The 26,690-nt window shown below is 42.7% G+C and overlaps 2 protein-coding genes across 3 annotated transcripts in view; one reads left to right on the top strand and one right to left on the bottom strand.

The window, feature by feature from the left end:
• Window positions 1-26,690, bottom strand: part of LOC141121548 (uncharacterized) — a 75,129-nt gene that overhangs the window by 19,761 nt on the left and 28,678 nt on the right. The gene's annotated exons all lie outside the window — the stretch shown is intronic.
• LOC141121543 (uncharacterized) lies at window positions 1,304-18,988 on the top strand. 2 transcript variants are annotated; one of them, XM_073611166.1, is made up of 2 exons: window positions 1,304-1,435; window positions 15,756-18,988. In XM_073611166.1, exon 2 carries the CDS (start codon window positions 15,757-15,759, stop codon window positions 18,553-18,555), a length of 2,799 nt encoding a protein of 932 aa, XP_073467267.1. In that variant the 5' UTR covers window positions 1,304-1,435; window position 15,756; the 3' UTR covers window positions 18,556-18,988. The 2 variants fall into 2 exon arrangements, with proteins under 2 accessions (XP_073467267.1, XP_073467266.1); XM_073611165.1 differs by lacking the exon at window positions 1,304-1,435 and adding an exon at window positions 10,625-10,747.

Below are 26,690 nucleotides of genomic sequence, written 5' to 3'. Positions count from 1 at the left end.
CGGCTCCCATTGTCTTCAATAGGGTTCAGATTCGGCACCTGAACTTTAGTTCTGTTCTGTGGACCCGTCTCACGCCAAACCCCTAGGGTTGCCACCTCTTCCCTTTTAAACCCGAACACATAATAATTTCCCAGGCTCTGTGGCTGATTAAGGTGGTAATTAAACTCACTTGGTGCCTTATCCCAGTTTTTCTCAAATCCAGTCCTCAAGGCGCCCCAACAGGTCATGTTTTCCCTCAGATGAAACAGCTGTGGTAATTACTAAGGCAGTGAAACTGATCAAATCACCTGTGCAAAATAACGGAGAGCTGAGAAACACTGCCTTATCTGCATTAAATTAGCCTCAAAATCTGTGTAATTCATATGTATTCGGGTTTAAAGGGATGAGGTGGCAACCCTAGTAACCCAGGAATGTTCATCTCATCTCCAGTGAGAAGGTGACACATCTATAAAATGAAGAGAACGTTCCAACCCCTGTCACTGGGCAAATGTTCTGCCCCGTAACAAGACGTCACAGTCAGGGCCGGACTTTCCATTGGGCTTGACTGGGCTCAAGCCCATGGGCCCCGTCCATTTCGAGAGCGGCCGAAAGCCACCGAGATACACAGCACATCCAGCTCTGTATCTCGGCGGCGCCATTTTTAAACTGAAAGGCTGCAATGACACTGGGGCAAGGCTACACTGACACTGACAAGGCTGCAGATGGACACGATAAGGCTGCATTGATGGGCATTTAAATGTTTTTTTCCTTAAACTTCCCTCCTAAAAGTTTTTTTCCTTAAAATTCCCTCCTAAACTTGGGGTGCGTGTTATACGCTGATAAATAAGGTAATTATCATTTTATCCATATTTATTGCTTTTTTTAATCGTGGACCCAGGACGAGTACCAGTACAGTATCCCCCACTTATACACTTATATATTATCTACTTTGGTGAGTATCCATTTGGCTGTTTTGTCTTGTCCGATTAAACAGAAGTTCTTTAATAGTGCACTGAGTCTGGCGCACCTTGTCCTTTTCTATTTCTGTTTTATAGAGCTGTGCATAGGTATAGAAGGGTAGGGCCCAAAAGTGACTCAAGCCCAGGGGCCCCCACCACCCTAAGTCCTGCCCTGGTCACAGTGACTATGGAGGAAGAGGGCGGACATGACGGGGGGGTTACTGGGTGTAAATAGAAAATAAGATCTTATTACCTCCTCTTCTGCCACTTCCAGCAATGTCTCCTCTCTACTTCCTCCCGACTCACCTCTCACAGGGAACTTCCTATTTATACCTGACATCACTTCCTGCCTATATGTTACCTCACTTCCTGTCTTTCATAGAAACTTCCTACCTGGGTATGAGTAAGATCAGCACCTTGTGAACGTGAGAACCGATCTATAGCTACTGTCGGTGGTGGAGGTTTTCACAAACACATTTGGATTTGTTTTCATTTAGGTGAGAATTTTCACTGTTCTACAACATAGATAAATGAAGACGTGGACTTATTTGGACATTAGATCACGGTTGATACCATTTTGTACGTATATATATATTGAGTAATGTTTTGTGAAGGAAATATTGTATATTTTCACGTTATTATTTTAGAGGGATTTGCTTTTTGTAAGTGGAGACGGAATTGAAGATTAATGTGTTAACTTTGATCGCTGCAGCTTTGTTTTGCACAGCGAGTGGGTGAGCGCAGAGTTAAATTATACATAGTTTATGTCTTTTTGTTATATACTGCTGTGTATATAACAGGCAAGTTGTGCAAAGAGCAGAGCGTGTCTGTGTATTCCTCTTGCAAGTTTCGTAGTCTATGTGCCCCTCCGCCCTCCTGCCTGGATTGACCGAAAATTTCCCTGTAGCCGCTCTTCCCCCTCATCGTTATTAAAGCTGGAGTGTCTTCCCATGGACTTTGGAGACAGCAGATTACAGGTCTGTTATGCATGCATTCACCAGGCAATGTTTAACCATTTGAAGACCACGCCTAATTGTTTACATGTAAAAATCAGTATTTTTTTGCTCAAAAATTACTTAGAACCCCCAAACGTTATATATTTTTTTAACCACTTCCATACCGCAGGACGTCATATAACAGCCTCGGCTTTCAGTGGTGATATCTGAATGATGCCTGCAGTTACAGGCATCATACAGATATCATTTTTTTTCAGCTGGCAATTCCCTACACCATAAGAACATTCATAGCGGCTGTTCAACCTCTTGATCATTCTTATCGGTTGCGGGAGGGGACGTCCCCCCCAACCGCCACCCTCCAGTGCTTCACTCTTCTTCTTTCTTTTTCCGTCTTCCATAATCTTCACCTGAACTTCTTATTTATACCTGATTTCACTTCCTGTCTGACATCACTTCCTTTCTCTAACCTGACATCACTTCCTGTCCGACATCACTTCCTGTCCGACATCACTTCCTGCCTGGGATGAGATCAGCACCTTGTGAAGGAGAGAACCCATCTATAACTTCTGTTGTGGTGGAGATTTTCCTAAGCCCATTTGGATTTCTTTTCATTCAGGTGAGAACATTCACTGTTCCACAACGTGGCTAAATGAAGGCATGCACTTATTTGGACATTAGTTTAACGGCGCCATTTTTAAATGCCATATGTCTGCAAACGACACAGGGCAAGGCTGCAGACTACTGATGGACACTGACAAGGCTGGAATGGGGGACAATGGGGGACAAGGCTGCAATGGGGGACACGGCTACAGATGGACACTGACAAGGCTGCAGATGGACACGAGAGAGAGAGAGAGAGAATATATATAACATATATATGAGAGAGATATATCTCTATATATATTTATTATCTATAATTGACTACTGTTATGCAAAGGTAAATACTGTATGTTTTCACATTATTATTTTTACTCGGATTTGTTTTTTGTAAGTGTACATGGATTTGGAGATGAATGGCCCGTACATATGATCCGAAAATTTTCCGAAAAATACCCATTTTGAATCGATTGTACGATAATCGCTTCGTTAGTACAGAGCTTTCACTAGCCGATCACGACAGTACATCCTATATTATCCGATCGGACATGCATGAAAATTATTCTCATACGATACCAGATCGTACGATTTTCGTTTTAATCAGTACAGTTGTTGTCCGAAAATACAATACATATACACTACAACACATGACATCACTTCCGATTTTTTATTCTGTCGTAGGAGAATTTTTGTAACTTCAATAAACTCTTCAGATTCGATATACGACTAGCATGCAAAAAAAAAAAAAAAAACGGACGATCTGTCATCTGATTTTCAGATCGTGTGTACGGGGCATAACTCTGTATGGCACATTAATCAATTTGTTGAAAGTTTGTGTTAACTTTGAGTGTAGCAGCTTTGTTTTGCACAGTGAGTGGGTGAGAGCGGAGTTAATTTATACATTTTTTATGTCAGTGGTTCTCAACCCTGTCCCCAAGTACCCACAACAGGCCATGTTTTGGCAATTTCTCTTAGATAAAATAGCTGTCCAAAATAAAAATTGCGCACGCTCATGGACTACGGTACTTAAAAATCTCCATAGGCGGGTGTTTTAAATTTTTTTTACAGGTTACAAGTTTAAAGTTACATAGAAGGTCTAGTGCTAAAATTATTGCTCTCGCTCTAACGTTCGTGGCAATACCTCACATGTGTTGCTTGAATACCGTTTAGATATGTTAGTCGCGACTTGTGTATGCGTTTGCTTCCTTCTGCCGGCGAGCTCGGAGGGACAGGGAGCTTTACATTTTTAATTTTTTTCTTATTTATTTTACTTTTTATTTTTACACTGTCCCTTTAACTGCTTGTTGCCTCCCACCGTCAAATGACAGCGGGGCGGTGCAGCTCTCGTTCTGGGGCGCCGTCATATGACGGCGTCCCAGAACGGCCGCTCTCGCATGATCGTGGCCGCGCCGTGTTGCTAGGACACAGCGCGACCCCGATCTCTATAAAGAGCCTTGTCCGCGGCCCTTTAACCATGTGATCGACTATGTCCAATCAGAGCCGGTCACATGTAAACAAGGAAGTGCCGGTAATCGGCTCTCCTCGCCTCACACTGACAGAGTGTGAGGAGAGGAGAACCGATCAGCGGCATCTCCACGCAGGGGGACATCTAGGGATGTAATCAGGGCACTGATCATCAGTGCCCTGATTACAATAGTGCAGGGATCTGCAATTAGCGGACCTCCAGCTGTTGCAGAAATACAAATCCCATGAGGAGTAGCAAGACTCTGACAGCCACAAGCATGACATCCAGAGGCAGAGGCATGATGGGACAACAGCTGGAGGTCCGCTAATTGACACTGGCTGGGAAGGGGTTAACATCAGGGGCAATCAAAGTGTTAAATCTGTGCCTAGCCAGTGTTTTGGTTTACTGTGTGCTGCTTTTACTAAGGGAAGTGATGGATTTTATACCCTGCTTTGCGGAGAAAGAAAATCCTTTACTTCCCCGCTGCAAGGACAGAGCTCTGCCTTGTCTACATAGGCAGGACTCTGTCCTGTGTGAATTCCCGACGATCGGTGGGTGCTTGCAGTAATCCATTGGCACCCGCTGTTCGACATCTTCTGTGTTTAATCACTTCCGGACTGCCGCACGCCGATATACGTCCTAACTTTGAAGAGGGAAATCTTTGTTATGGCAGCAGCTAGCTGCCATAACCCTGGTATCCTCTTCTTCAGCCAGCATTCCGGTTTCGGATATGAGTGGTCTCTGCGGCTCATTCACCGCAAGATCACTTTTATCGGCGGCGGGAGCGGGGCCCTTCCACCGCGCTCCGTTGCCCTCCGACGCTTACCAGAGCCATCGGCAGCGGTGGAGGCGATCAGATCCTTGTCCTTGCTGTGTATGGAGATGAGTGAGGTGAAGATGGCCCCCACCCATCTCCATAACAATGCAGGGCAGAAGCGACGTCAAAACGGCACTCCCGCCCATAGCTCTTAAAGGGCCATTTAAAAAAAAAAAAAATTTTAACGACTTTTTTTTTTTTTTTTTAATTGCATTTAGGTGTAAATATGAGATCTGACGTCTTTTTGACCCCAGATCTCATATTTAAGAGGTCCTGTCATGCTTTTTTTTCTATTACAAGGGATGTTTACATTCCTTGTAATAGGAATAAAAGTGACACACTTTTTTTTTTAAAAGAACAGTGTAAAAATAAAACGTGCCCCGTCCCGTCGAGCTCACGTGCAGAAGCAAACGCATACGTGAGTAGCGCCCGCATATGCAAACGGTGTTCACGTGAGGTACCCCCACGATTGGTAGAGCGAGAGCAATAATTCTAGCCCTAGACTTCCTCTGTAACTCAAAACATGCAACCTGTAGAATTTTTTAAACGTCGCCTATGGAGATTTTTAAGGGTAAAAGTTTGACGCCATTCCACGAGCGGGCACAATTTTGAAGCGTGACATGTTGGGTATCAATTTACTCGGCTTAACATTATCTTTCACAATATAAAAAAAAATTAGGCTAACTTTGCTGTTGTCTTATTTTTTAATTCAAAAAAGTGTATTTTTTCCAAAAAAAGTGCGCTTTTAAGACCGGTGCGCAAATACGGTGTGACAGAAAGTATTGCAACGACCGCCATTTTATTCCCTAGGGTGTTAGAAAAAAAACACAAATCTCAGAAAGAGGCTCAGTCCTTAAGTGGTTAATCACAGCACCTGGGTTGGCGAAAGCGCGCTCGCGCTCCCACTACCCGGAATTGCCAGATCATGTACCTAGTATGTGATCTGGCGAAGGAGAGCACTCTTGTTGCCATATATGTATGTTATTTTGGTGGTAAGCAGTTAATTCTGCAAAGGTTTTTTTTTTTTTTTTTTTTTTACAATTTATATTGTTTATAGAGCAGAGGTCTTCAATCTTTTTGAACAAAAGGGACAGTTTATCGTGCTTCAGACATTAGGAGGGCCGGACTGTGGTTAAGGAAAAATTTCCCTGGCAGAGTAAACATCGCCACATTTAGTATTAGTGATAGGAATAGTGCCCCATCATTGGTATCAGTGGGAGGAATAGTGGCCCATCATTGATATCAGTGGGAGCGATAGTGCTCCATCATTGGTATCAGTGGGAGGAATAGTGGCCCATCATTGGAGTCCATAAGAGGTATAGTGCCCCATCATTGGTGTCAAAGGAAGGAATAGTACCCTATCTTTGGTGTCAGTGAAAGGAATAGTGCCCCATCATTGGAGTCCATAGGAGGTATAGTGCCCCATCATAAGTCTCAGTAGCAGGAATCATGCCCCATTGTTGGTGTCAGTGGGAATAATAGTGCCCCAAGGGCCAGATAAAGGCAAGTAAAGGACCACATTTGATCCCTGGGCTGCAGTTTGGAGACCACTGTTCTAGAGTAACATAGTTTATTTTATTGTAACAAAAAACACAAAAAAAGTTCCTCAAGCACTAAACCATGGAACATGACAGATGACTTGAATTGATTCATGGGTGAGTGACTGAGCCCAGTGCAGCTAACCAAAACACATCTTGGAAATGTAACTTGCAGAGGAATCAAGAAAGGTCAGTGCTCAGTGGGCTAAATGCAAAAAAGAAAATGCCAAGTCAATGGGATCCCAAAGTAAAAAAAAACGACATTTATTTGTAATGCAATAATAGCTTGTGAGGAAGTTCAAATCAAAATATTATTGAAAAACCTTACAGTACCACAGGAGACCAACGGGGATGTGAGGAGCCGCCGACCTCCAGGATTGCCGGCCGTGGAGCGCAGAGTCGCCAATGGCCGTGCTGTGCAGGATGGATCTAAAGGTGTATGCGGACCACTGGCCGGGGAAAGAGTGGTGGATTGGCGCAGGGTTTGGGGGGCCGCAGATCCCGGGATGGTGCTTGGCCGCAGACACCGGGAATGATCTGTGACTCTGCGTCACTAACACTGGACGTGAGGAGGGTGGACCAGCCGTCTCCACTCGCTCAACGCCGAGCCGGGAGCCACACTAGAATGTGGGATGGTTGAAAGCTGCTGTCAGCTCAGGAGAGCCTGTGAGTCCCACGTCACTGCTGGTGGTCATGTGAGGAGTAGACCAGCTGACCAGGCATGGAGCCAGAACCTGGAAGTCAAGCCTGGATGGAGAGTGCTCATTCGGTGACAGATGCAGCTTGCCAAGAAGCAAGAGCAGAGAGACCCGGGGGTCAACGTGGAGAGTAGGCTCAATGTGGCCGTTACTGACGCATTTCGTGCTCCTGCGCTTTTTCAAAATCACAAATGATAAAACGTAAAAGCCTTAAATACTCCATATGGGGGAGGAGAGTGGGCAGGACTACGGGGCAATCCGAATGAAATTGTTGACTCCTCACTCCCCGGTGTATTATCACCCTATATAGGAAATGGTGTTATTCATTACTATATTAAAATTTGATTTCAGGGATTAATAATAATAATAATAATAATTAAAAAGAGAGCGCTGCCATTGTGATAAAAAAGACATGAATAGACAAAATGCAACTACATGAAAAACAATAAATAATAAATAAAATAAATGGAAAAATCAAAATCAAAATAATGAGGGGATTGTAAAACTTCAAGGATTGGATCCAGAAGTCATATATACAACATTTCAACCTACTTCTACATTTTTCCCCACACAGTATCAAAACCTACTACCAGGCCGTGTATAAAGATTTTCGATCCCTCTGTGACACCGCCACTACACAGAACCATTACAACTTATTGAAGGTGGAACGCCAGGCTCTTAAGGATCTAGCCATCAATAAGGAGGTTATCATTAAACAGGCTGACAAAGAGGGTAGTTTAGTCTTGCAAAATAGAGAGGATTACTTTAAAGAGGCACATCTTTGTCTGTCTGTTATCACATGGGTAGAGCTGAAAACTTTGGTGTACGATGCTTGGAGAGATGGGGTACTCGACAAAAAGGAAAGATAATTTTTGTTCCGCCCTGAATGTAGCACACCATATTTTTATCACCTCAAATCACCACAAATCTTTGGTGGATCTCCCAGGAAGACCAACAGTATTTTACTAACGGTCTTTCTGTTTACATATATTTTTTTCTGCAGCCATTAGTATGCCAACTTCCCTCCTACATTAGCTATTCGAGCTCTGTCATCGATGCCCTTCGGCACTATTCGTGGGAAGAGAACTATATGTGGGCGTCTCTTGACGTTACCTCTTTGTATACGTCAATACCCCACGAGGTAGGTCTCGCAGTCACACAATATTTCTTGACTAAAGATGGAGTTATGAAGTCCAGACAATCAGTTTTTTTTGGTCAAGTGTATTGATTTTTGTTTAAAGCATAATTAGAATGCATTAAGATAAAAAAAAAAAACTTCTGCTTTTACAACTCCTTAAAAGCAAGTCTGGGAGTCTAGTGTGGTCCCTACTTATTTGTGGTAGACATGAGACCCTGCTACAAGTACCTGGCCTAACATCTGGGAGTGCTGCACTGCTTGGGCTTGCCACTTCACCAGGATTTACAGTTTCTTGTGGTTGCCTGATCCTCCTTAAATTGCCTAAATCTTTTTGTTGGGACCCTCTCCTCAGAATCCGTTATTATCCCATTGCTTTCAACTGGCTCATATTCCAAATCTGAGAGTTCCCCCGCTGCTCTCATCCGTTATAGCCAGTATTTGGAATGTCTCCTCGCTGGTGTATTTTTTTAGACATGCCATTAAGATGTTGATGCTGCACTGCTGACATCATGACGGATGTTCATGGTGCCCTGGTGACACTTCGACAGATGTTGTTGCACTGGGACACTGACAGATGTTGATGGTCTACTGGCATATTATGGCAGATGTTGATGATCCACTGGGACACTATGGCAGATGTTGGTGCACTAGGACACCGGCAGATGTTGATGGTCCACTGGGACACCAGCAGATGATGTTGCAATGGGACACTATTGCAGATGATGTTGTGCACTGGTACACTATGACATGTTGATGCACTTTTGGACACTGTGGCAGATGTTGATGGGACATTGTGACAGGCGTTGCTGGTCCACTAGAACACTATGGCAGATGTTACTGGTGTACTAGGACACCGCCAGATGTTGACAGTCCACTGGGCCCCCTCACAGATATTGACGTTGCTTGTGACACTGTGACAGATGTTGATGGTGCACTGGTACTTTGTGACGGATGTTGATGGGACACTAGTACACTTTGACAGATGTTGATGTGCACTGGGGACAGATGGGTGCACTGGCTGGAAAATCATTGTGTGTATGTACCGTAAAAAGCACTTAAAGTCACTGATCCTGGCTGGCATGCACAGATCAGCTCTCCTGACAACTGACAGGCTGATTTATTTACATTACATGATGGCTGTGATCGACCAAAGCCATCCTGTGATCAGCCACAGCCATCATGTGATCGGAAGAGCCAATCAGAGAGCCCATATGTTGATTGGTGATGCGCTGTGCGGCCATAGAGTGGGAGAAAGTATAGGCACATCCTCCCAGAATGGCGCTTGTCCCACCTGGCCTTTTATGTGCAGTGCCCAGGTGGGAAAATGGCAACTCATACAAAATGGTGGACAGCTAGGTGACTAAAATGCCTATTTAAACCCCCTATACATATGGGGGCGGGGTCACCCGGTACCCCACCGGAAGACCCTATAACCATGTTTACCTGTCATTCAGCCAGTGTCTCTCTAAAGGGCAGGTTTTTGTTTTTTTTGTGCGGGTTAGCGTTCATCATGATTGATGTTAGATCTACTTCAGGGACATTTATTTTTTGTTTTCTTTTTAATTAAAGACTTGTCATGGGACACTTGACATGGGAATGTTTGACCATTCTTCCAGGCCTAGCTCTAATTCACCCCAAAGGTGTTCTATCAGGTTGAGGTCCAGACTCCGTGCAGGCCAGTCAAGTTCCTCCACCCCAAACCCGCTCATCCATTTCTTTATGGACCTTGTTTGTACACTGGTGCGCAGTCATGTTGGAACAGGAAGGGGCCATCCCCAAACTGTTTCCACAAAGTTGGGAGCATGAAATTGTCCAAAATGTCTTGATATGCTGACGCCTTAAGAGTTCCCTTCACTGGAACTAAAGGCCAAGCCCAACCCCTGAAAACAACCCCACAACATAATCCCACCTCCACCAAATGATTTGGACCAGTGCACAAAGTAAGGTCCATAAAGACACGGATGAGCGAGTTTGGGGTGGAGGAACTTGACTGGCCTGACCTCAACCTGATAGAACACCTTTTGGGATGAATTAGAGTGGCGATTGCGAGCTAGGCCTTCTAGTACCTGACCTCACAAATGCGCTTCTGGAAGAATGGTCAAAAATTTCTAACTCTTGTGGACAGCCGTCCCAGAAGAATTGAAGCTGTTATAGCTGCAAAGGGTGGGCCAACTCAATATTGAACCCTACGGACTAAGACTGGGATGCCATTAAAGTTCATGTGAGTGTAAAGGCAGGCTTCCCGATATTTTTGGCATATAGTGTATGTGTTTATCGTTGTCTGCTGGAGATAAAAGGCATCACAGTGACTATGGAGGAAGAGGGCGGACATTACGGTGGATTACTGGGTGTAAATAGAAAATACGATCTTACTAGTGCCTCTGCTGCCACTTTCAGCAATGTCTCCTCTTTAGTTCCTCTCGACTCGCCTCTCACGTGGAACTTCTTCTTAGCACCTGACATCACTTCCTGTCTTTACCTGACATCACTTCCTGTCTGGGTAGACGTGAGATCAGCATCTTGTGAAGGAGAGAACCCATTTATAGCTTCTATCGATGGTGGAGATTTTTACGAACACATTTGCATTTGTTTTCATTCAGGTGAGAATGTTCACTGTTCCACAACATGGATAAATGAATGCATGGACTTATTTGGACATTAGGTCACAGTTTATATCACTTTGTAGGTATATATTGAGTATTGTTATGCGAAGGAAATATTTTTTATATTTTGACGTTATTATTTTTGCCGGATTAGCTTTTTTTGAGTGTAGCAGCTTTGTTTTGCACGGTGAGTGGGTGAGCGCTTTTATACACAGTTTACGTCTTTTGTCATACTACTGTGTGTACAGATATGTCATACAAGAGCAGAGCGTGTCTGTGTTTTCCTCTCGCAAGTTCCGTAGTCTCTGTAAAGCCGCACCCCTCCCCCCTCACCTACCTCCATTGACCGAGGATTTCCCTGCAGCCGCTCCCCCCCACTCCTCTTTGTTAAAGCTGCCATGTCTCCGAGATTTGGTCTTTGGAGTCAGCAGCTTACAAGTCAGTTATGCATGCTTTCATTTGGCAATGTTTAAAAACAATTAAAAAACGATATTTAATTTCAATAAAATTTACCAACCATAAATTTGGTAAATTCTTTTTATTTATTTACTTTTTTTACTTTTTCTATTATTGTTACAGAGTGACATAGTTCGTTTTATTAATAAAGCCTATAGAAGCACATTTTAATTGCAAGAAATATATTTTTTTCATTCCTAGAAATTGATTATTATTGTGCTAATTATTTTTTGGTGCTAATAAAATTCATCATGTCTCTCTGATAATTATATGCATTCATTGTACCTGATCAATTTTTACGCTTGCATTTTTTAAAGAATTGCCAGCAGCAAGATTTCTTAAAGCGGTGTTCCACCCAAAAATGGAACTTCCGCTTTAAGTGATGGTGACCCCCTGACATTCCACATTTGGCATGTCATTTTTTTTGGGGGGGGGGGGGACGGGTAACCAGTTTTTACGGGCACCCAGCTCCCACTTTCTTCTCTGGCTCAGCGGCGCCGGAAGGAAGTTCACCTCTCCCCCCTCTCTCCTTGCAATCTTCTGGGACACGTCACAGGTCCCAGAAGATTGCCCGGCCATTCACAGCACGCAGTGCGCACCCGGCTTCAAAGCCACAGCTGGGCGCCCACAGTTAGAATGCCGGCGCCGTGGAGAGGAGCAGAGCTTCGTGCACCCGCATCGCTGGTGAGATAGGTGAGTGTCTGATTATTAAAGGTCAGCAGCTACAAAAATGTAGCTGCTGAATTTTAAATGGGTGGAACTTTAAGATTGCATTCATACCTGCGCGTAGCATGAACTTGCATTACCGACCCCCCCCCCTTTTTTGTAGCACTTATCCACTTGTTGCACCTAGACAGGGCTGCCATCAGAGGGGGACAGCCCATACACATGTAAGGGGCCCTGGGGTCCAGAGGGGCCCCAACCAAAAAGACTGAATTGTTGCTGCTGTAGTAACTAGCAATTGCTAAAGCAATTGAACTGCAGAGTGAGCCGATGCACTCAATGGGATGATGCTTTCCTAAATTGGAATGACTCTTTCTTAGATTGGGATGTCTCTTTGCTGAATATATGGGGCTGTCTCTTTGCTGAATATATGGGGCTCTCTCTTTGCTGGATTGAGATGTCTGTTTGCTGGATTGAGATGTCTCTTTGCTCAATATGTGGGGATGTATCTTTTCTGGATTGGGCTGTCTCTTTTCTGAATATATGGGGCCATCTCTTTGCTGGATTGAGTTTATTTTCATATATTAAGTTGTAAGAATGTTCAAATAAAAGTGGGTGCACCGAAGGACTCAGTGGGATGGCAAGAGAACAGATTTGGTGAAATGGCCAGTGGGTGGGCCCTGGTAAGTGGTGGTTAGGCCGGGGGGGGGGCCAGGCTTAAAGCTGTCTTTTGGGGGCCCCTGCACCTAAGGCAGCCTATTCATTATAATGGGTTGCCCTACACATGACGAATGTGCCACATAAGCTCCTGACCCTTCTCTGACAGTTAGCGCATTTAGTGCTCATCCCAATTTACTTGTAACCTCACTAGGTATAGCAGCAAGATGTTTTTCCCATCACCAGTGATAGTAATTCAGCATAACTTGTCCCTGCCACACGGAACCATCTTTCTGCTTCAGCTAAGGACTGAGCGATTCCATAAAGGCAGGTAGGCAGCCTCTATAGCGGGGCAGGGTTCCACAAACTCCAAATGCCAGGTCTCCGTTGCGACCAGAAGTTTTGACCTGGTACCTGGGCTGCCACCCGAATGCTGCCATCTCCCTGCGTGTGCCCCTCCCACTATGTATCCTGGGCTCCGCCTGCCCAAAAGTCCTGGATGGCTTAACTCCAATGTAAAAATGCATATAAAAGCAAAGGAAAAGGCCTTCAAAAAATACGAGGTTGAGGGATCATCATCGGCATTCAGACTTTATAAAGAATGAAACAAGAAATGTAAGGGTGCAATAAGGATGGCTAAGATAGAACATGAAAGACACATAGCGGAGGAGAGCAACAAAAATCACAAGAAATTCTGTAGGTATGTAAACAGTAAAAAAGGGAGGACAGACCATATTGGCCCCATAAAGAATGAGGAAGGACATCTGGTTACAAAGGATGGGGAGATGGCGAAGGTATTGAATTTATTCTTCTCCTCAGTCTTCACGAGGGAATCGGGGGGCTCCAGTAACCAAAACTGCAGTGTTTATCCTCATGACACATCACAGGAAGCACCTCCATGGTTAACAGAGGACAGAATTAAAATTAGACTTGGGAAACTTAACATTAATAAATCCCCGGGACCAGATGGCTTGCACCCGATGGTACTTAGGGAACTTGCCAGACCATTGTTCCTAATTTTTACTGACAGTCTACTGACCGGAATGGTACCAGCTGATTGGAGAAAAGCCAATATAGCACCAATATTTAAAAAGGGCCCAAAATACATCCCTGGGAATTACAGACCAGCTAGCCTAACATCAATAGTATGTAAACTCTTGGAGGGGATGATAAGGGACTATATAGAAGGTTTTAGTAATGAGAACGGTATCCTTAGCAGTAATCAGCATGGATTTATGAAGAATCGTTCTTGCCAAACCAATCTATTAACCTTCTATGAGGAGGTGAGTTGCCATCTAGATAAAGGAAGGCCCGCAGATGTGGTGTATCTGGATTTTGCAAAAGCATTTGACACAGTTCCCCATAAACGTTTACTATACAAAATAAGGTCCGTTGGCATGGAACATAGGGTGAGTACATGGATTGAAAACTGGCTACAAGGGTGAGTTCAGAGGGTAATGATAAATGGGGAGTACTCAGAATGGTCAGGGGTGGTTAGTGGGGTCCCCCAGGGTTCTTTGCTGGGACCAATCCTGTTTAACTTGTTCATAAACGACCTGGAGGATGGGGTAAACAGTTCAATCGCTGTATTTGCAGACGATACTAAGCTAAGCAGGGCAATAACTTCTCCGCAGGATGTGGAAACCTTTCAAAAAGATCTGAACAAATTAATGGGGTGGGCAACTACATGGCAAATGAGGTTCAATATAGAAAAATGTAAAAGAATGCATTTGGGTGGCAAAAATATGAATGCAATCTATACACTGGGGGGAGAACCTTTTGGGGGAATCTAGGATGGAAAAGGACCTGGGGGTCCTAGTAGATGATAGGCTCAGCAATGGCATGCAATGCCAAGCTGCTGCTAAAAAGCAAACAGAATATTGGCATGCATTAAAAAGGGGATCAACTCCAGAGATAAAAGGATAATTCTCCCGCTCTACAAGACTCTGGTCCGGCCGCACCTAGAGTATGCTGTCCAGTTCTGGGCACCAGTCCTCAGGAAGGATTACTGGAAATGGAGCGAGTACAAAGAAGGGCAACAAAGCTAATAAAGGGTCCGGAGGATCTTAGTTATGAGGAAAGGTTGTGAGCACTGAACTTATTCTCTCTGGAGAAGAGACGCTTGAGAGGGGATATGATTTCAATTTACAAATACCGTACTGGTGAACCCACAATAGGGATAAAACTTTTTTGCGGAAGGGAGTTTAACAAGACACATGGCCACTCATTAAAATGAGAAGAAAAGAGGTTTAACCTTAAACTATGTAGAGGGTTCTTTACTGTAAGAGCGGCAAAGGATGTGGAATTCCCTTCCACAGGCGGTGGTCTCAGCGGGGAGCATTGATAGTTTCAAGAAACTATTAGATAAACACCTAAACAACCGCAACATACAGGGATATACTATGTAATACTGACATATAATCACACACATAGGTTGGACTTGTGTCTTTTTTTAACCTTACCTACTATGTAACTATATAACCACTGGCCAGGGTTTTTAGGAAGAGGCTCCTGTCCTCATCAACATGGGGACAAGGTGCTTTGGATGGGGGGGGCCCAAAGCACCCACCCCCACATTTTGAGCGTATGTAGCCTGGTATGGTACGGGGGGGCACTTGCTCATCCCCCTCTTCATGACCTGCCAGGCTGCATGCTCGGATAAGGGTCTGGCATGGATTTTGGGGGGACCCCATGCCAATTTTTTTGGCGTGGTGGTTCCCCTTACAATTCATACCAGAACAAATAGTCTGGTAAGGTCTTGGGGGGGAACCCCACGCCAGTTTTTTTTTTTTTTTCATTTTGGCGAGACTTCTATTCAAATCAATGGGCTCTCATAGGGAACCATTGATTTTGACATGTAAAAAAAAAATAACGCTTGACGAGGCTTAACATGGCTGTATCCAGCATTAAGCCTCGTTTAGCACCTTTTACCAGCATCAGAAGTTTTTATAGCTCTAACATCAGTCCTGGGTTTTTTTACAGCTTGAAAATGCCTATGCCACTTACAGCTCCTAAAAGCCTGACGCCGCCTGGCCTCCATCAGGCCACGGACTGCATCAATCTGCAGCCCAGGGGTTAGGGACCCCTGCCACAGGAAATACCCAGTTTTATTATTTGGATTGTCTATATGAAGATAAATATCCTACAACTGAGAGTAATAAATTAATAATATATATTTTTAAATAATAAAAAAATAACAAAATTATGTATATTTATTTTTTATTTTTAGGATGCCAAACTGTTTTGTGCCGGGTTGCAGTTTTTCATGGCGAACACACCATCCAGACACAACATTACACGTCTTCCCAAAGAAGGAAACCCGGATAAAATCATGGCTCGATCAGCTTGGCTTCAAAGAAAAAGAAAAAAACTTCCTTGTCCCAGAAATCTTGTCTTGCAAAAAAGGCAAATATCGTGTTTGCTCCTTGCATTTTGATGATCAAGACTTTTTAACCAGAGGTACTCTACGTGGTCTGAAGAATAATGCAGTTCCAAATCAGCGCCTGCCCCCGTCAAGGGAACTTATAATTGATGAACTGTCAGAACATTCATATTCTAAAAGACCAAAGCTGGACACCTATGAGGAACACGGTACAGAATCCACTGATGAACCTGAAGGAGCTTCTAGTTCCCCAAGCAGAGAGGTCAATCCATTAGAAGAATTACAGGAACCCACCACCCCAACCTCTGAATCACCTCCTTCTGAAAATATTATTCTGGAAGACATGGAATTTGAAAATGTTTCACAAGAGTCTATTTTACAAACGACGGAAAAAGAAGAAGAAGAAGTAAATATCGAGTCCTCTAATAAAAAAAGCTTAAAAAGAAAAAAAAAAAGGCCTGCCCAAGAAATGTCCACCAAAGGAACAAACACGGAGTACTTTCCTGGACAAAAACACAAAAGTACACAAACCCAAAAAAACATTGGTGTGAAACAAAAATGTATACAAGTCTCATTCCGGAATCCTCAATGTTCAATTGCCATACAATGCGAAATGGTAATCCTGCCTCCTCTTTCATTATGCTCAGCTTCTGAAAATACAGAAGATGGGCAACATCGGCCTCTCAGACTTGAAGAATCTTTGCTACAGCCTTCTTTTTGTGAGGGATTCAGTAAACAAAACTCACAAATTTCCACTGACCAGAGTTCACTGAAACCTTTAAATGCACATTTTGGGGGATACTTGCTTCTATTGCCCACTTGTCCTGAGGCTCCTTCCTCGGCTACTGAACAAACCCCAACGCCACAACAACCTGCAAAGAAACAACAACCCGCAAAGCCACAACGACCTGCAAAGTTACAGCAACCCGTAACGCCGCAACGACCCGTAACGCCGCAACGACCCGTAACGCCGCAACGACCCGCAACTCCGCAACGCCCCGCAACGCCACAACAAACCATTTTGGATGAAGGTCACTGTCCAACAGTAAAGGAGGAAGAAGAGTATCCAAAAGAAACAGAGGAAGAAAATTTAATAGATCCATCTGATCCAGATTCCTCATTTATTCGCATGCCATTCGAGCTGGGATCAAAGAAAATGGCGACGGAGCGCAAGTTTATTGTTTTCGAGTCCTGTTTGAATAAGTTATTATTAAATTGTCGATGCCAAGGAAAAAGCGATTGTCCCGGATATATTGCCCATCTCAAAAAATACTGTGTTGGGTCCGCTCTTGTTGTGACTGGATTCTGTTCGGAGAACCACAAGTTTCATCTGTGGTCCAGTCAACCTTTTATCGGAAAAATGCCGGCTGGGAATTTACTTATATCCTCCGCCCTGCTATGTAGTGGCTGCAGCTTCCATCAAATGACACATTTTTTCAACGTGCTGTCCTTGGCGGGAATATCCCATCAAACTCATTGCAATAATAAAAAAAGAATTATTTACCCGACTATACATCACCACTGGCTGAAGGAAAGATCCAGTGTCTTGGCAGAGATTAGGGGGAAAGGTGTTGCTTTGGCTGGAGATGGTCAGTGTGACTCAATGGGTTATTCTGCCAAGTATTGCACGTACACATTCCTGGATGCGGAGACCGAAAAAATATTAGATTTTCAAGTAGAACACATCAAAGCTGGTATCCCGCCGGTCTCGCTTGAAAAAAAAGCGTTTCAGTTAGCTGTGGACCGTTTAATTCGTGAACACGTAAAAATTAAAATGATCTCTACAGACCGGCACGTTGGAATATGTAAAATTATGAGGGAACGATACAAAAACATACACCATGAATTTGACATCTGGCACTTGGCAAAATCGATAGGCCACAAAATACACCAGTCAAGTTTGCACAGCGATGCTAAAGAATTAGCATCTTGGGTTGCCCCAACCAAAAACCATTTGTGGTGGAGCGCCAGTACGTGTCATCGCAATGTGGATCTTTTGAAGGAGAAATGGATGTCAATAATATACCATGCAGCTAACATCCACGAATGGTCAGAGGGAAAACTATACAAAGCCTGCAGTCATCCACCCGTGTTAGACCAAGACGATGAGGAACATGCCTGGCTCATTGGTGGATCTGCAGCACACCAGCAACTTAAAAAAATTGTTATGGACGTAAAGTTATTGAAGGACTTGAATCATTTGTCAAACGTCTGCCATACAGAAAATCTTGACGTCTATCACAGTATAGCCCTCAAGTACAGATCCAAAAGGCACCACTTTGAAATAGATGGCATGGTTGCCCGAACAGAGCTGGCGGCCTTGAATTATAACAGAATTGTAGGTCGCAAGCAAGCTACTGTTCAACAACTAAGGTTGAGCAATGGCCAGTTAGGGAAAAAAAGATTTCCTTATTCATACAGCAAGGCCAAAAAGGACTGGATAGACTCTAAAGTATATGAAGAAACAACGCAGGAATTAATGATTCAGATTTTGTCAGATGTCATATCTTTTGTCTCAGGTGAAATAGAACTTAGGTGGACACCCAGAAACCCGGGAGAGCCGAAGAATATCACACCTTTACCATGTCCAGAGAAATCAGATATGCTACAGAAATATCTCTCCTGTTTCCACAAGCCACCAACTTAGCATTTAGGTGTTGTCCTTTCACAATAGAGAACTTTTTTACCTACTTCAGCCCTAGAAGGATTTAACGGCCTTAATGACCAGGCCATTTTTTTTCAATACGGCACTGCGTTGTTTTAACTGACAATTGCGCGGTCGTGCGATGTTGTACACAAAAAAAAAATTGATGTCTTTTTTTTCCCCCCACAAATAGAGCTTTCTTTTGGTGGTATTTGATCACCTCTGCGGTTTTTATTTTTTGCGCTATAAACAAAAAAAAGGCTGACCATTTTGAAAAAAAAAAAAACAATATTTTTAACTTTCTTTTATAATACATATCCAAAAAAATGAAACGAATAAATAATTGCGCTATTACAGGAAGACAATGCAAGTGATAGCTGCCAGCATGTAACAATGTGGTAACCAGTGTAGAAATGAATATATACTAAACACATGCAGCGCTAAAATAAATGTAAGGAATGTGTGTTTACATTATATATATATATATATATATATATATATATATATATATATATATATATATATATATATATATAAAACGTCACATATCGTGGATAAGTAACAAAATAATGTGTTCATAACTTATATCATATGCCAATATAAGCGGTGTGTGCAATCAGTGAACATTTCACAGATAACCAAAAATTAGGAAAAAGTCCATTCATGCGTGGTGAACCATATAAACGTCCACAGAAACTGGAGGTTCATGGGCATATAAGGTGCCGCATCTAAACATAAAGTAGAGGCTGGAGCCAAATATGTATAGAGATATCACTTTACACACGGATCTTCTAAAATTCCAACTCAAAGCTGTAAATGGCAGAAGTGAATATCCTTACCAGAGGAGATGGGCACAGTCACCATACGGTGGAGTGTCATGCGAGCTTGAGGGATCAAACGATCCTGGAGGTGTCAGACTGGAGGAATCTTAGCGGAGAGTCCCAGTAGAAGGACTATGGTCCGAAACATGTCGGGTTACTAATGCCTTCAGATGCTCCTTTACCACGCGATTTTATTTCTTTTGTGTTCACTCTTTATCCATTTAAGTGCACTGTTTAAGTATTTCCTAGCTTTTTAATAAAAGCATTTTTTTTATCGGATTCATGCCCTATGTGGAGATTTTTTGTTCCTTCCTTCCTCTATGAATGAGACCCCTTTTGAGTTTTAGCTGTTTCCTTCTGCAAACTCATTCCACCTGAGAGCGACATCTCGATCGGTTCTGACATTTATGGTCGCCCCGGATGGGACCCTCCGCCAGGATTCCTCCAGTCTGAAACCTCTGGGATCGTTTGATCCCTCAAGCTCGCATGACACTCCACCGTATGGTGACTGTGGCCATCTCCTCTGGTAAGGATATTCACTTCTGCCATTTACAGCTTTGAGTTGGAATTTTAGAAGATCCGTGTGTAAAGTGATATCTCTATACATATTTGGCTCCAGCCTCTGCTTTATGTTTAGATGCGGCACCTTATATGCCCATGAACCTCCAGTTTCTGTGGACGTTTATATGGTTCACCACGCATGAATGGACTTTTTCCAAATTTTTGGTTATCTGTGAAATGTTCACTGATTGCACACACCGCTTATATTGGCATATGATATAGGTTATGAACACATTATTTTGTTATTTATCCACGATATATGACGTTATATATATATATATATATATATATATATATATATATATATATATATATATATATATATATATATATGATGTAAACGCACATCCCTACCATTTATTTTAGCGCCGCATGTGTTTAGTATATATATCCAAAAAAATAAAATTAAAAACAAATTTCTTCATAAATTTAGGCCAATGTGTATTCTGCTACATATTTTTGGTAAAAAGAATCCCAAAAAGTGTATATTGATTGGTGTGCGCAAAAGTTATAGTGTCTACAAAATAGGGGATAGATCTATGGTCTTTTCATTTTTTTATTGTCTTTACTTGTAATGGCGGCAAACTGCGATTTTTTTTTTTTTTTTTTTTTTTAGCGGACAAATCTGACCCTAAGAGACACTTTTTGGGGACCATTAACACACCAATACAGTGATCAGTGCTAAAAAAATTGCACCGATAATTGTATAAATTACACTGGAAGGCAAGGGGTTAACACTAGGGGGAGTCAAAGGGTTAGCTGTGTTCCCTCAGTGTGTGTTCTAACTATGTGGGGGATGGGCTCACTGTGACAACACAGAGATTGCTGTTTCTTACCCTGTTTCCCCGAAAATAACACCTATCGTGATTGTCGGTGATGGCTGCAATATAAGCCCTACCCCCCAAATAAGCCCTACCCTGTTTTCCCGAAAATAAGACCTACAAGGACTTTAACTAGGGCTTATTTGGGGGGTAGGGCTTATATTGCAGCCATCACCGACAATCACGCTAGGTCTTATTTTCGGGGAAACAGGGTAAGAAACAGCAATCTCAGTGTTGTCCCCTGTTAGGCAGATCCCCGTTCTGCCTCTCTGTGGATCGATCGTGGGTGACCAGCGGACATCTAGACCCATGCGTGCGGGCCCACAGTATATCATGCATGAAATGACGTACAGGTACATTGTTTCACGCAGCTGGGCCGCCCTGCCGCAGTGCGGTGGGCAGTCCGGAAGTGCTTAACCACTTAAGGACCGAGCCTTTTTCTGAAATTTGTTGTTTACAAGTTAAAAACATTTTTTTTTTTGCTAGAAAATTACTTAGAACCCCCAAACATTATCCTTTTTATTTTCCTAACACCCTAGAGAATAAAATGGCGGTCGTTGCAATACTTTCTCTCACACCGTATTTGCGCAGTGATCTTACAAGCGCACTTTTTTTGGAAAAAATACACTTTTTTGAATTAAAAAATAAGACAACAGTAAAGTTAGCTCAATTTTTTTTATATTGTGAAAGATAATGTTATGCCGAGGTATATTGATACCCAACATGTCACGCTTCAAAATTGCGCCCGCTTGTGGAATGGCGACAAACTTTTACCCTTAAAAATCCATAGGCGACTTTTAAAAAATTCTACAGGTTGCATGTTTTGTGTTACAGAGGAGGTCTAGGGCTAGAATTATTGCAATCGCTCTACCGATCGCGGCGATACCTCACATGTGTGGTTTGAATACTGTTTTCATATGCGGGCAATACTCACGTATGCGTTCGCTTCTGCACGTGAGCTCGTCGGGACAGGCACGTTTTTTTCTTATTTATTTTACCTTTTATTTTTTATTTTTACACTGTTCTTAAAAAAAAAAAAAAGTGTCACTTTTATTTCTATTACAAGGAATGTAAACATCCCTTGTAATAGAAAAAAGCATCACAGGACCTCTTAAATATAAGATCTGGGGTCAAAAAGACCTCAGATCCCATATTTACACTAAAATGCAATTAAAAAAAAAAATGGCTATGGGCGATAGTGACGTTTTGACGTCGCTTCTGCCCTGCAATGTTATGGAGACGGGTGGGGGCCATCTTCCCCTCACTCATCTCCATGCCCAGGAAGGAGAAGCATCCGATCGCCTCCGCCGCTACTGACGGCCCCGGTAAGCGGCGGAGGGCACCAGAGCGTATCTGGGAGGGAGGAGGCCTCCCCCGCCGCCGATGAAGGTGATCTTGCGGCGAATCCGCCGCAGAGACCACTCTTAACGGAAAGCGGACCGTCGGCCAAAGAAGAGGATACCGGGGTTATGTTGGCTAGCTGCTGCCATAACAAGGATATTCCTTTTCAAACTTAGGGCGCATATCGGCGTGCGGCAGTCCAGAAGTGGTTAAGCTATCTTTTGAGGGTTTTTTTTTTTTTTTTAGTCTGTATACCTTATTTACAATATTCTGTATTTTGCATTTGTACATTACTTTTATAATTTATTGTTGTTCAGTTATATTTTGTCAAAATCTTTACTAATTATTTAAAATGACTAAAGCAAAGATTTTTTTTTTTTTTTTACAAATATATTCTATTTTAATATTAAAAAAAATTAGTGAAGAATGTTAATTTATTGATATGCGTGTGTATATGTATGTGTGTCTGTATATATGTGTATATATATATATATATATATATATATATATATATATATATATATATATATATATATATATATATATATACACACACACACAGTACTGTGAAAAATTATTTGCCCCCTTTGGACAGCTTTTTTTCCCTTTTAATAAATAAAATCATCATTTAAAAACTGCATTTTGTATTTAAACAGGTTATCTTTGTGTAATATTAAAACGTATTTGATGATCTGAATCATTTTAAGTGTTACAAATATGCAACAACAAAAAAATAAGGAAGGGGGCAAATATTTTTTCTATATACAACAGAGATACGTATATACCCAAACAATAACAATGTACACTATATTGTCAAAAGTATTGGGACGCCTGCCTTTACGCGCACATGACCTTTAATGACATCCCAGTCTTATGCCCCGTACGCACGGTCGGATTTTCCGACGGAAAATGTGTGATAGGACCTTGTTGTCGGAAATTCCGACCGTGTGTGGGCTCCATCACACATTTTCCATCGGATTTTCCGACACACAAAGTTTGAGAGCAGGATATAAAATTTTCCGACAACAAAATCCGTTGTCGGAAATTCCGATCGTGTGTACACAAATCCGACGGACAAAGTGCCACGCATGCTCAGAATAAATAAAGAGATGAAAGCTATTGGCTACTGCCCCGTTTATAGTCCCGACGTACGTGTTTTACGTCACCGCGTTCAGAACGATCGGATTTTCTGACAACTTTTTGTGACCGTGTGTATGCAAGACAAGTTTGAGCCAACATCCGTCGGAAAAAATCCTAGGATTTTGTTGTCGGAATGTCCAAACAAAGTCCGACCGTGTGTACGGGGCATTAGTCCGTAGGGTTCAGTATTGAGTTGGCCCACCCTTTGCAGCTATAACAGCTTCAACTCTTCTGGGAAGGCTGTCCACAAGGTTTAGGAGTGTGTCTATGGGAACGTTTGACCATTCTTCCAGAAGCACATTTGTGAGGTCAGGCACTGATGTTGGATGAGAAGGCCTGGCACGTAGACTCCGCTCTAATTCGTCTCAAAGGTGTTCTACTGGTTGAGGTCAGGACTCTGTGCAGGCCAGCCAAGTTCCTCCACCCCAAACTGGCTCATCCATGTCTTTATGGACCTTGCTTTGTGCACTGCTGCGCAGTCATGTTGGAACAGGAAGGGGCCATCCCCAAACTGTTCCCACAAAGTTGGAAGCATGAAATTTTTAAGAATGTCTTGGTATGCTGACGCCTTAAGAGTTCCCTTCACTGGAACTAAGGGGCCAAGCCCAAGCCCCAAATAACAACCCCACACCATAATCCCCCCCCCCCTCCACCAAATGATTTGGACCAGTGCACAAAACAAGGTCCATAAAGACATAGATGAGCGAGTTTGGGGTGTGAAACATATACATAAAGAATCTTCATCTACCAAAACATAATGATATAATATAGTGTAATGAAATTGCAGAGTATGGAGCGACCCACCAGATCGACTCATCCGCCCGCCCCGTTAGGGGGACTTATCGTTGCGGGAATTGCAATTGCTGTCCTTGGGTAACCTAAGGTAAGAGTATTTTGTTACCGGATGGTCAATGGCATCAATCATGACATTATGTGGACTGTTCAACCCGGGGTGTAATATTTCTGATGACATGCAAATGTCATGCCTTTTACGTGGGTAAAACCACACAAGAACTCGGTCATAGGATTAGAGATCATATCTATTATTCCGGGAATGGCAACAATAATTACACCCGTTACCAGGCATATAGGTCTTCATCACAAAATTGACAACACCTCAGTCTCCTTCTTTGTTTTGGAGGCAATTCCTGCAAATCCCAGAGGAGGTGACTGGGACCATTTAATCTTGAGATCCGAAACTCTTTGGATCGAAAGATTGTCAGCCACCAGTTCCCCTGGGATTAATGAAATCAATTCCTACAAGCCATTTTTATAGTTGGTTCTGTATTGATTATTATCCCAATGATTCTTACTGAATAGTTTCTCTATGTATGTGGTTCCTCTTTTTTCTCCCTTCCCTTTTCCCTTTGTAGAATTATAGCCATTTAGGTGTTAAGTGGCCTTTTGGTTCTACGCTCGCAATGTTTTTCAAGTCTGAACAAGCATTTTTTAATTTTTCCATATTCAGTATTTAATTTGTATTGTATTTATATAAGCTTTAAATGTAATATTTTTTGTTGTTGTTGGTATTTGGTATTGCATGTTTTGTGATTGTTACCCCTCTGCGTCTTGGTTCACCAGGATTGAGTATGGTGTTTTCCAGTTGGATTGGCTGTTCCCGGCCCATCCACTAGATGGGGCAGGCACATGCCATTCTATGTTGGGATGGGTGGACAACGTTCTCTTAAATCCTGTGTCTCTGGGATGCGCCTCTCTGCGGTACTGCGCATGCTCTGTTTCCGGCACATGCGCGGTTCCGAGATCTTGTCGGCGCCACGGCGCGAGTTTGAGGTGAATTACTGAACAGGAGCCAGGTGTGTATATAATGGGAGCATGTCTCCCATTGTTTGTGAGCGGTGGCACGGATGGCGGCGGGGTTTGCTCTTTGAGCAGGTGTCACGGTAAGTGTTAACTCCCTGAGAACCGTTGGCACATTTTAAAGGGTTAGTGGTGCTTAGGCCCCTTGCTTACTATGGACTATACTATGCTTTGTCTAGGAATATATGGCTGATTCTATGCCTGGCTAATCCTTATCTGCCGCTTTGGTATTGTTCCCTTCAAAATTTCACTATTCAATCATTTGACCTGTGGTTTAACCCATGCTTGTAAGATCTGATGTTAAAGTCGAAGGATCGATCTTTTAGATTGACCTTGCAGGTCAGGTAAGTGTATCCATGGCAGGTTGGTGTTATAGCACTTATCCCTTCGTATATTTACGATGACTGATGGGATGTTCTTTTTGTATATCTTATACAGTATTGTAACCACTACCTCAAAACAGTTGACTATCCTACCCTGAGTTTTCCATCCGAGGATGATATCCCCTCTCCAGCCCCGCTATATATCTGTGTAACCTTATAAAGAATTTTGGCCGGTGTGTATATTTCATATATTTATGAAGCTTTAGTATGTATACAGGGCTCAGGGAGATTGTAAGGATTCTCCAATCCCTGGTATATGCTATTGGTAATACCCTTGTGGGTGTTTTTGCCTTTATATACCCTTTCTATTTGTTTTCACCCGGGAGACTTCCATCTTGGCCTTGTGGCACTTGGTTGTTGGTCACGGTTCTGCTGGTGAGTACCTTCCCCCCTAGGTTTTTCCTTCTGGTGGTTCTGACAGATGGGGGCTAATGAATGTACTGTATTTACTAAGTGTATTGGGCTGATTGCAGCTATGGGACTTCTCACCATCAGTGATCGGGTGGGTCGCTCAATACTCTGCAACTTCATTACACTATATTATATCATTATGTTTTGGTATATGAAGATTCCTTATGTATATGTTTCTCTTTTAGAATAAAGCTTCCTCTGAATCGTACTCCTGAAGAAGCGGTCCCCTGCGAAACATGTAGAGTTCTTTACTGAGAAGAGACTAATGTCAAATCCCCTATGGGGTGCTGATATATCTATTTCTCTCCAGTTTACCTCAGAGGAATTTATTTGTCTAGGGCGGTCTCCTGTTATGGGTTACCCTATGTATTTTATATATCTCCCCTTCTGGGGGGTTTTTAATCGAATTCTTTTCAATAAATTTGTATATTTTTAACAAAATGTTTGATCATTGTCAGTCTATACCGTACCATGAAAGTCCAAGGTTGCCTCAAATCTCTCAGTTGTTTTTATCCATTAGAATACATGCCAATGTGGAGACTCTCATAAATTTAGAAGGGTTAGGACTGCAAGTAATACAGTGTGCCATGAAGGGGCTCTGTAGTTTACGCATGTATTTGCAAATGTGTGCTAACTAAACCTTTGTTTTTAACGCAGACTGTTGGACAGGATAATTTGGTTGGTAAGCAGACTGGTTGGTGAGTTGAGCTGGGAATTTTCTCTAGTTTTGTCTTTCATGAGTTGGCCTTCCATGTGCTCCTTGCTATGAAGGCCAGTTATAGGTGGGGGAAGGGGACATTTGTTTGTATCTGTACATTTTATGCCTAAAATGTCTCAAAAAA

This window comes from Aquarana catesbeiana, unplaced genomic scaffold (genome assembly GCF_042186555.1).
Source record: "Aquarana catesbeiana isolate 2022-GZ unplaced genomic scaffold, ASM4218655v1 unanchor225, whole genome shotgun sequence".
NCBI lineage: Eukaryota > Metazoa > Chordata > Amphibia > Anura > Ranidae > Aquarana > Aquarana catesbeiana.
This window is presented reverse-complemented; position numbering and strand designations above follow the sequence as displayed.

What these genes read in the sequence shown, in the direction of transcription:
- LOC141121543 (XM_073611166.1), top strand. Translation starts at nt 15,757, where the DNA reads ATGCCAAACTGTTTTGTGCCGGGTTGCAGTTTTTCATGGCGAACACAC.